The 13,683-nt window shown below is 42.1% G+C and overlaps 1 protein-coding gene across 1 annotated transcript in view; it reads right to left on the bottom strand.

Annotated features, from left to right (window-relative positions):
- The window catches only part of Scarb2 (scavenger receptor class B member 2), a 60,795-nt gene that overhangs the window by 16,048 nt on the left and 31,064 nt on the right, over positions 1 to 13,683 (bottom strand). The window contains exons 3-5 of the mRNA XM_090343402.1: positions 3,761 to 3,908; positions 2,260 to 2,448; positions 1,076 to 1,167 (exon numbers count right to left, since the gene is read on the bottom strand). Coding sequence (XP_090199528.1) covers positions 1,076 to 1,167; positions 2,260 to 2,448; positions 3,761 to 3,908 — 429 coding nt within the window. The remainder of the gene's footprint in view (positions 1 to 1,075; positions 1,168 to 2,259; positions 2,449 to 3,760; positions 3,909 to 13,683) is intronic.

Genomic DNA, 13,683 nt, shown 5'->3' with positions numbered 1-13,683 from the left:
ACACAGGATGTGGTGCTATGGCTCAAGTGGTAGAGCACTGGATTTGAAAAGGTCAAGGATAGTGCCCAGGCCCTGAGTTCAAGCCCCAGGACTGGCAAAAAGAAAGAAAGAAAGATTGATACAAAATTGATAGAATGCTTACTTAAAGGACAACAGTGAAAACAAGCCTCTCTCTCTCTTTCTCCCTCCCTCTCTCTCTCTCTCTCTCTCTCTCTCTCTCTCTCTGTTTTCCTGCCAGTCTTGGGGCTTGAACTCAGGGCCGGGGTGCTATCCCTGAGCTTCTTTTGCTCAAGCTAACACTCTACCACTTGAGCTACAGCACCACTTCTGGCTTTTTGTGTCTATGTGGTAGTAAGGAATCAAACCCAGGGCTTCATGCATGATAGGCAAGCATTTTATGATAAAACCACATTCCCAGCCCTGAAAGCATCATTTTAAGGAGTTTAAAAAATAATGGCTACATGTCGCTGGGCTTTTTGGTGTATGTCTATAATCCCAGCAGGCAGGAGGCTGAGGCAGGAGGATCTCAAGTTCAAGATTCTTATGTCCCCTCAGCGTATTTGAAGGGTGATGGTGGGCTTTCAGGAGATGAATAGATCATGAAATCAGAGCCCTGATAAATAACATTAATTCTCTTTTTTTTTTGTCTGATATGGGGTTTGAATTCTGGGACTGGGTGCTGTCCCTAAGCTCTTCAGTTCAAGGCTGGCACCCTACCACTTTGAGCCACAGCACCACTTCCAGTTTTCTGATGGCTAATTGGAGATAAGAGTCTGCCCAGGCTGACTTTGAAGCTTGATCCTCAGATCTCAACCTCCTGAGTAGCTAGGATTACAGACATGAGCCACAGGCATCCAGCTGAGATTGGTGTGTATGAGACACTTCAGTGCACCACTTAGCCCTTCTACCATGTGAAGCTACAGTAGGAAGAAGGACAGCTGTGGGGAACTGAGCCCTCCCAGACACCACATCTGTCCTACCACTAAAGCTATCCTCCTGGCCTTAAAACTCAATTTTCAACAGTGTAGATTCAGTTTAAATGAAAACAATTATATTAACAAGTTATTAGACTTACCTTTTCCCTTTCCACTCCACAATCTTTGTAAAGTTAAGGTAATTGTCCTCTCCAGTTAGAAAAACATAGTCTCCATCATTTGTTCCATTTTTCTAAAAATAAGTGAATATGCTAGTTAATAGTAAAGACAGTGGTTAATCTTATGTCCCCTTGTGTAGCTCACTTGTTTGGTCAAACATTAGTCTAGATGTTTGACAGAAGTAGCTCATACCTAGCTTAGTACCGGTGGCTCATACCTATAATCCCAGCTACTCAGGAAACTGAGATCTGAGGATTGCAGTTCAAAGCCAGCCCTGGCATGAGATCCTTACCTCCAGTTCACTGCCAGAAAACCAGAAGTGGCTCAACTGGTAAAGCAACAATGCCTAAGCCCAGAGTTCAAGCCCCTAATGACCAACCAAAAAAAAAAAAAAGTAACTCACAACTGTAATCCTAGCTACTCAGGGCCTGAGATCTGAGGATGGAGGTTTGAAGCCAAGATTCAAATCTACAATTAACTAGTAAAATGCCAGACTGGTGGCATGGCATTCTTAGCAAAAAAGCTAAGAGAGAGCATGGTACCTTGAATTCAAGCTTTAATACTGGCACAAAACAAAGAACACACAATTTTTTTTTTAAAGGCAAAAGCTAAAGTTTTCTGGAGAGCAAGGAATTGTCCACAAGACTGCAACACAGAAATTCTGCCTAAGCTGTGATTTCTGGGAAACAGAACAAGTTCTACCTCCTTAATTATTATTTATAGTATTCCTGGTATTGGCTCCAATTTTTTTTGCATGATCAAATCTTATGAACTTTCCTGTCCAGGGTGGCTTCAAATTGAAATGCTTAGATCTCAGCCTCCTGAGTAGAGAGGATTACAAAAAGAAGGCCATTTGTACCTAGTTTAGTAAGTTTAGAAAGATACAAATTCCTCACAATCCTGGAGCCCATCTTGTAATGTGTAAGACTTTCTTCTTGAGGTGAACATTTTTGTTATTGTCTACATCCCAACTATCCATTTTACTTCTATATTTTCCTTCCAAGATCACTTTCTGATTTTTTCCATATATTCTACATGATATTTAGATCTCTAGGCATCTTCTGGATTAAGACTTTTTCCCCTTAATCCAGAATGAAGATGAAATCTGATATGGGGTATTTGTGCTATCCCCCACCGTCAGAGAAACAAAGACAAGTCAACTTACCTCATAGAACAGGCCAAAATTGGGGGGGACATCAGGTCTGAAGATATGGATGAGAGACAGGATCTCATCTTTGTAACCCCAGAGCAGTTCGTGCACTGTGTGAGTCACGAAGAGTTTCTGCTCATAGGCTTTCACCATGGCCTCGATGATCTCCCTGATGAAGTGGTTCTGGGACCATTCTATGACAGTCTGAGGAGCAGAGACAAGTTCACACAGGCTTGGCCCCTCCAAAGTATCACACACACTCTCTTGTACCCCTCAGCACTGGGAGCTGGAAACTTCAATGAAAATGTTGACATTCAATAACTGAAAAATGATCCAGAGTGTGGACGCTGTGGCCCACACCTACAATTCTAGTCACTCGAGGCTGAGATCTAAGGATTGTAGTTTGAAGCCAATCCCAGCAGGAGAGTCCATGAGACTTTTTTTTTTTTGGAGTTGGGGGGGGTTCGTGCAGAGGTCCTGGGGCTTGAACTCAGGACCTGGGCACTGTCTCTGAGACTTTCTGTGCTCAAGGCTAGTGGCCAACCACTTAAGCCACAGCACTACTTCTGGCTTTATCTGAGCAGTTTACTAGAGATAAGAGTGTCACGGACTTTCCTGCCAGTGCAGGCTTCCAACTCTGATCCTTATATCTCAGCATCCTGAGTAGCTAGGATTACAGGTGGGAGCCCTTGGCATCTGGCTTCCATGAGACTTTTTTTTTTGGTCATTTGTGGGGCTTAAACTCTGGGCTTGGGCACTGTCCCTGAGCTCTTTAACTCAAGGCTACCTCTCTACCACCTAAGCAACAGTGCCACATCTGGTTTTCTGCTGGTTAATTGGAGAGAAGAGTCTCATGGACTTCATTGCCTGGGCTGGCCTTGAACCTTGATCCTCAGATCTCAGCCTCCTGAGTACCTAGGATTACAGGAGTGCGCCACCAGCACTTGGCTTCCATGAGAGCTGCAAGCTGGAGGTGTAGCTCAAATGGTAGAGCCTCAGCCTTGAGCCAAAAGCTAAGGGCTCTTGAGTTCAAGCTCCGATAACACACACACACACACACGTAAACTCTTCTCTGGTTGTATTGAGAAGAATAAGGATATTCACTTCATACCTTTCATTGTATTACATTTTGAATGTATGAGCTTAGTATTGTCATTTACAGACTGCCCTGTCACGGGAGAAAAGCTCTTGCAGACACAATGGCATCATTAGCCACAAGGTGGCAGACCTGTCCTCTGGAGCCAATCTGGTGGCGAGGCCTTCCTAAACTGCACAAGTAGGCAATATGGCAGGACAGGATCTGAGGCGTACTCATTAGGTCCTGCCCACCATCAGTGTTTAGCTACCAAACACCGAGAGTCACACATGCAAGTTCTGTACCACTAAACCACAACCCCAGGCTATCTAGGTGTGTATGAACACAACAATAATAGTTCCTGAGTTAGGTTAAAACCATGACAGCCTTATCTTTTCCCCTTCTAAAAGTCACAAGCATGATACGAAAAAGCCAACTTACCATTACAGGAATATTTATGGTTCTAATTAAGTCGACTTTGGGGTCTCCAACAGATTGATTTCGTTCAAAAACATACGCCTTGTTGCTAACAGCAGATATTGTTGTTCCATTGTCTCCAAACTGAACATTTGCCTTGCTCCTGAGTTCCCTGAAAGAAAAAGACTGTCTTTGAAAATGGACACTACCTAAACAAGCAAGAACTTCCCTTCTTGTCAATATCAAATTTAAAATTTTCACACTTTTTATTTTTGGTTCAAGGGCTTAGACACACCTTACCAGGCCTGCTTCCCTTGGCTGATACTCTACCTCTTGAGCCACATCCTCAGCCCTCAATATATATCATAGATGTATATGATGTATATGTACACACATGTATACATGCAATATATGGATACATATATGTATATATCTGTATAAATTTTATTACTAGGAGGATATTTTTGTTATTCTCTACACATATTTATAATATATTCCAACCAATTTCACACACCCTCAATCATTCTCCCTTCCCTCTTTCTTTTTTTTTTTTTTTTTTGCCAGTCCTGGGCTTGAGCTCAGGGCCTGAGCATTGTCCTTGGACTTTCTCAAAGCTAGAGCTCTACCACTTGAGCACCATTTTTGGCTTTTTTCTATGTATGTGGTACCAAGGAATCGAACCCGGGTCTTCGTGCATGCGAGGCAAGCACTAAGTCAAACCCCGGCCCTCCCTTCCCTCTTTCTAAAGTATATTTTTCAATAACACTCCCAATATAATAATTATTAGAGTGTGAAGATATCGAGCCCTAAAAAATCTTGAAAGTTAAAGCTAAACTATGAAAAGGAAATGGAGCCTAGGACCAGCACCTCAAAACCAAATAGTTATTTTCATTCTTTTCTCCCATGATAGGGCAAGTTCAGCAGTGAAAGGAAATTAAAGCATAGAAATTTTCTCTGGGGGTCCAATTCATTTGAGAAAGGGTATCAATGTATGTGAAGTAATGCATCTTCTATCTGGTGAATATAATATAACCCTTCTATTAATTATAATAAAAATATATGGAAAAAAAGAAATTCTCTGGGTTATACTTTGCTCTTGAAATATTTTCAAAATTTTAAGTCCAGTTCATATATTCCGTCTGCCTTTTAACTTGTTTAGTAATGTCTTTATTTCTAACTTGAATTCAATTGAAAATTCGTTTTAAAAAATGAGGCCTAAGCCAAGTGTGGTGGCTCATGCTTGTAATCCTAGCTACTCTGAGATCTGAGGATCAAGGTTCAAAGCCAGCCCAGGCACAAAAGACCTGCGACTCTTATCTTCAGTTAACCTCTAGAAATAGGAAGTAGGGCTTGGCTCAAGGAGGGGATGGTAGCCTTGAGTGAGCTGAAGAGCCCAGGGACAGCGCTCAGACCCAGAGTTCAAGCCCCATGACCCACAAAAAAAAAAAGAAAGAAAAGAAAAGAGGCCTACTAGCTGATGACTCACAGCTGTAATCCTAGCTACTGAGGAGGCTGAGATCTGAGGATCACAGTTGAAAACTTGTCTGGGCAGCAAAGTCTGTGACACTCATATCTTCAGTTAATTACCAATAAGTGAGAAGTAGAGCTGTGACTCAAGTAGTAGAGTGCTAGCCTTGAGCATAAAAGCTCAGGGGCAGTAGTCTGGCTGAGTTCAAGACCCAGTACACACACACACACACACACACACACCCCAAAAGCACTGAATTCTGTACAATATCATAAATCTGATTGCAACAAGGCATTTCAAAAGGTTTAACTTACAGATTTCATTTTCTTTCTTTTAATCCTTACAAGGCTGTATTCATGACAGGGTAAATAATACTATGGTACTGATACAGATAGGGACATAATACAAAGATAAGCGGGAAGAGTGTCAGAATATGACCCCAAGCTGTCTCATTCCCTCTGGGTCACACCCTCTAAACAGAGACTAATAATATGTGGGGGTTGAAACCAATGAATGCCTCTGACAAAAGTCACATGGTGTCTTGATGAGAAAAAAACATGATTATACATCCTTCCAGTTCACAAAGAGCATGTAATGGATCAGACCTAGTCCTGTCCAAACACCTATGCAGTGGGAATTTAGCAGGTGTTTGCCATAGACTTTTGGTTGTCTGAGGTCCAGTTTTCTTTCTCCCACGATAGCCCCGATCTTCTTTCTTCCTGGCACTGGATAGCTGTGTGGGAGAATCAGCTACAGCTGCTGGGGACCCGAGCTCAGTCAATCCATCCAGAAGTCTGGACGACTTCTGATCTCTCAGAACCTTTGATGGAAGGATTCCCATCTCATTCAAAGTAGCCAGAGGTACTTTCTCTTACTTGCAATCACCTCTCAGCTAAAAGTTGTAACCTAGTCTTGTGTGCGTATGGGTGTGTGTATAGGTGTGAATTCAGGGGCCTGGAGGCTGTCCCTTTTTGTTCAAGACTAACACTCTTCCACTGGAGCCACAGCTCCACTTCTAGCTTTTTGTTGGTTAGTTGGCGTTGAGTCTCATAGATTTTCTTGCCCAGGCTGGCTATGAATGATAATCCTCAGATTTTAGTCTCCTGAGTAGCTAGGATTACAACCATGAGCCATAGCAATTTAGCCTTTTTTTTTTTTTTAAATCAGTCATGGGGCTTGAACTCTGGGCCTGGGCACTGTCCCTGAGCTCTTTAGCTCAAGGCTAGTACTCTACCACTTTGAACCACATGCCACATCTGGTTTTCTGGTTGTTAATTGGAGATAAGAGTGTCATGAACTTCCGTGCCTGGGCTGGCTTTGAACCACAATCTTCAGATCTCAGTGTCCTGAGTAGCTAGGATTACAGGTGTGAGCCACAGTGCCCGGCTTCACTTAGCCTTTTGATAGATGAGAAAATGGAGATGTAGGAGCCAATCAAGTTTAAAATCCTGATCACCTGACCTCATGGTCAAGAATTTCCCTGACTCTTCTCAGCAGTAAATACAAAGAAAGTGATCTAGTAGATGGTAGAGAAGAGGAAGTTTCAATACCAAACCCCTGCTCAGTGGAGGCTAGAATCTTAAAAAAAAAAAAAAATGTCGGCCCAGGGGCTTGAATTTAGACCCTAGTCTTTGTCCCTGAGCCTTTTTGTGCTTAAGGTTAGCTCTCTACCACTTGAGCCACAACACCACTTCTGACCTGTCCTATTTATATGGTACTGAGGAATCAAACCTGGGGCTTCAAGAATGTTAGGCAAGCACTCTACCACTAAGCCACATTCCCAACCCAATGCTAGAGTCTTAGTGAAAGCTTTGTCCACATCTCTTGAGCCTCCCGGGAGGATAATATGGATTCTACTTTCTGTAGGAGAAGGTGCTTATAACACATATACTTAGTGTCCATGTTGGCCTCACCCACCCCAAGGCAGTGAAGCAGAAAAAGTGACCAAGGATAAATGTCAGTTTGTTTACAGACAGTCCAGGACAGAGAACCAAATAGAGGACTCAGAATACGTCTAAGAAATCCAGATCAACTTTGCCAAGTTTTCTGACTAATATAAAAAATCAACAGCCATACCAGGCTGTTTTTGTTTTCTTCCCACAAGTCCTCAGTCATGAACCTAAAAAGCCTGAACAATCAATCCCAGGCATAGGACTTCCTTGATTGCTGTTTATTGAGCATGAAGATACCTATCACGTGAAGCCTGTAGCTCAACTTGGTTCCTCAATGAAGTTCAAAAAGTCAAATCCAAGGTTTTCCAAACCACTAGAGATGTAATTCCCTTGGTGGAGTGAGTAAGTCAGGTCACTCAAAGCGAATCTCATGACTTCCCTCAGCTACTTGCAGTCCCCACCCAGCCTGCTACCCAAAGACATGACTAACTGAAACATGACAGCGAGACTGGCTTCCCTACCCCTACAGAGGCCAAAAAATGATACAGAGATGGTGAGCAGCTTTCCTCTCAATACATGGCAGTCCAAGGAAATCCAAGGAATTCTTCCCCTGTACTCCTGTCACTCTGGAAATGTTAGGATGAACCCAGCACTGGGAGAAGGGGTTTTGGTAACAATATCAACCAATCTGGTGCCTGTCACCTGCTGTTGATCAATGATCAGGAGCAGGAAGGTTACTGGAAAACAGCAGGTTGAGAGTAAGAAGGGATCAATTATGGCCCTACACTACCACAGAAAACCAAAGAAATATTTGGAAATGCAGACAACAGTTTAGACTAAAATTAAAGGCAAATCTTGAGTCTAGCCAATTAATCAAGGAGACACACTTAAAAGTACCCAGTGTAGCTCCTCTTATTTATTAGATGCCAGTGAACCTCAGACTATCATTTCACATTCACCAATCGCAATAGTGGTTCTGGTTACATACTAAGAAATGGTTACAGAGCTGGGCACTGTAGCAAGCACCATTCAGAAGGGGGAAACAAGATGATCACCTGAACCCAGGATTTTAAGACCAGCCTAGACAGTACAGCAAAACACTGTTTTCATCCATTCCTACCTGCCTGAGGGGTGGGGGAAGGAAGAAAGCAAGTAATGAAGGAAAGGGAAAGGGGAGGAAAAGAGGACGGGGAAGAGGAAGGGAAAGGGGAAGGAAGATGGTTGGCTTAAGCTCCATCGACTATTCAATCAGGCAGGAGAGCACATGCTCAAGTTTAGAAATAATAAGGAATATAAATCAATAATAATAATTTTTAAATTTTATTTTGGTGCTGGTTCTGGGACTTAAACTCAGGGCAAGGGCACTGTGTCTTAGCTTTTTCATTCAAGGCTGACTCTCCACCACTTGAGCCACAGCTGTACCTCCAGCTTTTTGCTGGTTAACTAGAAACAAAAGTCTCATGGATTTTTCTACCTGGGCTGGCTCTAAAAGTGATTTTTTTTTTGACCAGTCTTGGGGCTTGAACTCAAGGCTTGGGCACTGTGCTTGAGCTTTCTCAAGGCTAGTGATCTACCACTTGACCCACAGCACCACTTCCTAATTTTTCTGTATATGTTGTACTGAGGAATAAAACCCAGGTCTTCATGCATGTGAAGGAAGCACTCTACCACTAGGCCACACTCCTGGGCCTGGTGCCAGGCTCTTAAAAGGATGGTTTTAAGTAGCTGGAAATTAACATCTGTGCATTTCTCTGAGATGTTGGGAAATGGGTGTGTACAATGCTATTATAAAATCCTTATTGGGGCCAGGAGTTTGGCCTAGTGGTAGAGTGCTTACTTAGCACACACATAGAAAAAAGCTGGAAATGATGCTGTGGCTCAAGTGGTGGAGCTCTAGCCTTGAGAAAGTCCAAGGACAGTGCTCAGACCCAGAGCTCAAGCCCAGGACTGGCAAAAAATAAATAAATAAAATAAAATCCTTATCATCTGACTGGAGATGTTACTCAATGGTAGAGTACTTGCCTACTAAGCTGAAGTCCCTGAGTTCAAAGCCCTTACCACCACTACCAATAATAATGCCAATCATCATTAGCATAACAAGAAAAATTTTAAAAGGCATGTCACGAGACAAAAAATAAATATTGGAAAGGCTGCAAAAGTTATGGGTTACAGTAAATCAAATACGAATTTTTAAGCATGTATGTTACTAGAAAAATTAATGTGAACAGACCAGTCTGTTCAAGACAGTTTTACAAAAATGCAAAAAAGCAAACATCCCTTATACCAGACTGACTGGTTCTTACCAACAAGTGCAGCTGCCATCGTCCTTTCTCCAAGGATGCTTGTATTCTGAAGTCACCATTATATGACTGGGGAGTGTGCCAGCTGTGAGTTGTGTAGCCCCTGCTGCCTCATGTAGCTTACCTCCCACACCTTAGAGACTGCCCTCACCAGACTATCCCATATTGATTCTTGGCCTCTGCTCCAGGCCCTCAAAAATACAGGTGAAGGCCAACTGACTAAGTGGGGAGAGAATCCATGGAATGATCAAAACCTGGAATATTCAGTCTCAACCTAAACAACAGCAATGACTAAGTCATTATTGACAGAAATCTGACTCATTCAGTGAAAAAGGGCAAACATAGAAGCCAAAAGTTCTATCAAGGGGTTGGACTTCTCCCTGAAAAGTCATGTTTTTCTACAAATTCCAGATCTTACAACCTACTCGATCTAGCTTTGAGTTCCTAGCAAGCTGGGCTTGCAGACATTGCTAACAAAGCCATTCATTTTTCAAGGCCTTTCTCTTTCAACTTATCCTAGAGTCTCCCCTGATTAAGTGTGTGAGTGTGTGAGTGTGTATGTGTGCGTGTGTACTTGCTCACACTACACTACTAGGACTTGAACTTGAGTATTTTCCCCCCTCAAACATAGTGCCGTATATTAAATGATTAAAATGTGTTCAGCATTTGAAATATGATGTAAAAATCACTATTAATAAAATCTTTAAAAAACAAAATAAACATATTACATATGTAAAAAAAAATGTGCGGGGCCGGGAGTTTGGCCTAGTGGTTAAAGTGCTTGCCTTGCATGCATGAAGACCCGGGTTCGATTCCTCGGTACCACATACATAGAAAAAAGCCAGAGGTGGTGCTGAGGCTCAAGTGGTAGAGCTCTAGCCTTGAGAAAATCCAAGGACAGTGCTCAGGCCCTGAGCTCAAGCCCAGGACTGGCAAAAAAAAAAAAAAAAATGTGCTCAGTTACCCTTATCACAGTCACAGCAAGGGAGAGAGAATTCTAAGTGGGAACAAATCTTAGAAAGAGACAGACTTGAGCTAAGGAAGGTGTGAAGTCAGGATTGGTGGTGGTAAACTCAACCCTGAATCAAGCAACGACATAGATGCTGGCATGGTGATGTCTTGAGAGCTTACACATAACTGGAGTATGGTTAGAGGGGTGGGGACATAGTTCAGTGGTAAAACACCTTGGCCCAGGGCTCAATCCCTGGAACTGCATTAAATAAAGATTTGAAAATTGAAGTATGGTTAGGATTCAGCTGTCTAACTTAGCCACTGCTGGCCACCTGTGGCTGGTACACACTTGAAAAACAGTTTAAGTTGTGTGTAATTATATGCACTTGTACCATGGCACCTTGAAGACTAAGATAGGAGGAATGGGAATTTGAAGCCAGCCTGGGTGATACAACGCAAGTTCTAAGCCACCTAGGCTATATATTTATACCCTCTCTGAAAAAAAAAATAACAGTTATAAATTTAAAAAAAAAAATGAGCTCGCATCAGGCGCCAGTGGCTCAAAGTAAATACAGGAGATATTCATCCATCTATTTCCCTTAAGATTAAGGGACTAAAAAATCAGTTTATGGGGAAAATGAGCCACAATAAATTAGGGAACATGAGGCCTGGTAAAGGCAACTCAGAAATAAGGTATTTAGAAACATAGAAGCACTTTCTTTGCTTTTAAGAGAGAGAGCAGTCATGTATTTCTTATGGTGACAGTATTATTGGGAGATTGTGGCACCTTTAAGTGGTGGCGCCTAGTCAGAGGCCTTCGATGATTGGTGCCCTAGGAAAGGATTGTGGGACCTTTTCCATCTCCACCCCCACCTTCCCAGCCATAAAGCTCTGGCCCACCTACGAGCTCCAAGGCATGGGGTCACCCAATTGTGAACTGAAACCTCCAAAAATGCAAGGTTAGTTTTCCCTTCACAGCCTGACTTTCATTCCTCTTTGTAAGTTGATTACCTAAGGCATTTGCTATAGTAATGGAAAGCAAGTGCCAAATATAAAATAGAAGTAAAAAGAGTTAGCAATATAGAAAGGACCAAGCTTTTAAGGCCTTGACTATCACACAGGGTATTACAGTGAGCCTGAGTGAGGTAAGGAAGGAAATATCAATCAAAGATGTCCTTTGGAAAGGCAGTAGACTAGAAAATAAATGAGAACAGGGATTAAGACAAGCAGAAACACCAAGGAGATGAAAATAAGATAGTCAAAAAGGGACAATTGTTTCTATGTGTAACTATGTGGGCTTGGGACATCTCTGGACCTTTGTTCATTTAAACATTTTTAAAATCAGGAAATAAGAGCGGGTGCTGGTGGTCATGTCCATAATCCTAGCTACACAGGAGGCTGAGATCTGAGGATCATAGTTTCAAATCAGCCAGGGCAGGAAAGTCTGTGAGAGTCTTATTGCCAGTTAACCACCAAAAAGCCAGAAGAAGAGATATGGCTCAAGTAGTAGAGCTTTGGCCTTGAACACAAAAACTCAGTGGCAGGACTCAGGCCCAAAGTTCAAGTCCCAGGATAGCAATAAGTAAATAAATAAATAAATAAATCAGGAGGAGGTAAAATAACCAGGATTACAAAGGACGCTAAACTTCAGCTGTCCCTTGATATACGCTAATAATTGGTTCCACCTTTCCACCCCCATACTGGAGTCCCCAGATGCTCAGGCACCTTAGGGGAAAATGCCACAAGGTTTGCTTGTAATTATGATCCTCTTGCCACATACTTAGATCAACTCTAGGCCAGGCCCTGGTGGCTATAATCCTAGATACCCAGGAGGCCAAGATCTAAGGGTCAGGACTCAAAGCCAGCTAGGCAGAACAGTCCACGAGACTCTTTTCTCAAATTAGCCAGTAAAAAGGCAGAAATAGAAGTGTGGTTCAATGGTAGAGTGCTAGCCTTGAGTAAAAAGGCCAAGCAAGAACATGAGGCCCTGAATTCAAGCTCCAGTACCAACATTAAAGGAAAAAGATCTCTAGCATACTTACATCTAATGTGCAAATAGTTACTATACCATTGTAGTGTTTGGGAAATACTGATAAGGAAAAATGTCTGTCCTTGCTCAGTATAGAAGCTACCATCATTCACAGAATGCATGAGCAAGGACAGAACATGTTTTCCCCAAGTACTTTCAACCTACAGTTACATGAGTGGATGAAAAAGTCAGTGGAACTGGAAATTGGATTATATATTGAAAGTCATCATTTTTTAAATATGAGATTTAAAAAATAAAATGTGTGTTTTCTACTGACGCTTATGTAAGATAGCATCATTATTGATCATACTGCAGTTATAAAGTATTCATGATATCAACAATGCTTTACATAGCTGCAATGACACACATATAAATGTGGAGCAGGGGCTAGGAATGTGGCCTAGTGGTAGAGTGCTTAGCTAGCATTCATGAAGCCTTGGCTTCAATTCCTCAGTACCACATAAACAGAAAAGTCAGAAGTAGCACTGTAGCTCAAGTGGTAAAGTACTCAAAGGAAGATTTTGAGCAAAGGTCTTGAGCAAAGTCTTGAGCAAAGGAAGCTCAGGCAGGGACAGTGTCTAAGCTCTGAGTTCAAGCCCAGGACTGGCAAAAAAAAAAAAAAAAAAAAGTAGAGCAGGGTCTAGGTGAGGGTTTAGCGCTTACACTGGGACCATATCTACAACATGCGCAATGACCCAAGAGACATTGCAGCAGACAAATATTCAACTTGCTTTGCATTATGATTCGAATTTATTATTAAAATCAGTTTTTAAAATGTTTGTGTTGGTTATAGGACTTGCGTGGTTGTAGGGCCTCATGCTTTTACTTAGTTTTCTTCCTGCTCAAAACGGGAACTCTACCACTTGAGTTACACTTCTATTTCTACTTTTTTGGGGGGTACTTGGAGATAAGAGTCTCTCAAAGTTTTCTGTCTGGAGCTGACTTCAAATCATGATTCTGCCAGGCTTCAGTTACTCAGAAGACTGAGATCTGAGGTCTGTCCTTCAAAGCCAGCCCAGACAGGAAACACGGTGAGACTCTTATCTCCAATTAACCACCAGAAAACTGGAAGTGGTGCTTTGGCTCGAAGTGGTAGAGTACTAGCTTTGTGAAGAGCTCAGGGATAGCACCCAGGCCCAGAGTTTAAACCCCACTGCTGGGGTTCCTGAGTAGCTAGAATTAATTTATGAACTAACAGTTCCCAGCTCTTCTTTTTCTAATAAGACTAAATTTATTCAATACCCTAGTAAAAGTTTTTATTTTAATTATCCAACAGTATAAAAAAGTACAAAACAGATCTTGTAGAT

The sequence above is a fragment of the Megascapheus bottae genome, chromosome 13 (genome assembly GCF_031878675.1).
Source record: "Megascapheus bottae isolate mThoBot1 chromosome 13, mThoBot2.hap1, whole genome shotgun sequence".
Classification (NCBI taxonomy): Eukaryota; Metazoa; Chordata; class Mammalia; order Rodentia; family Geomyidae; genus Megascapheus; species Megascapheus bottae.
Note: the sequence above shows the minus strand (reverse complement) of the source record. Positions and strands in the feature narration are given on the sequence as shown.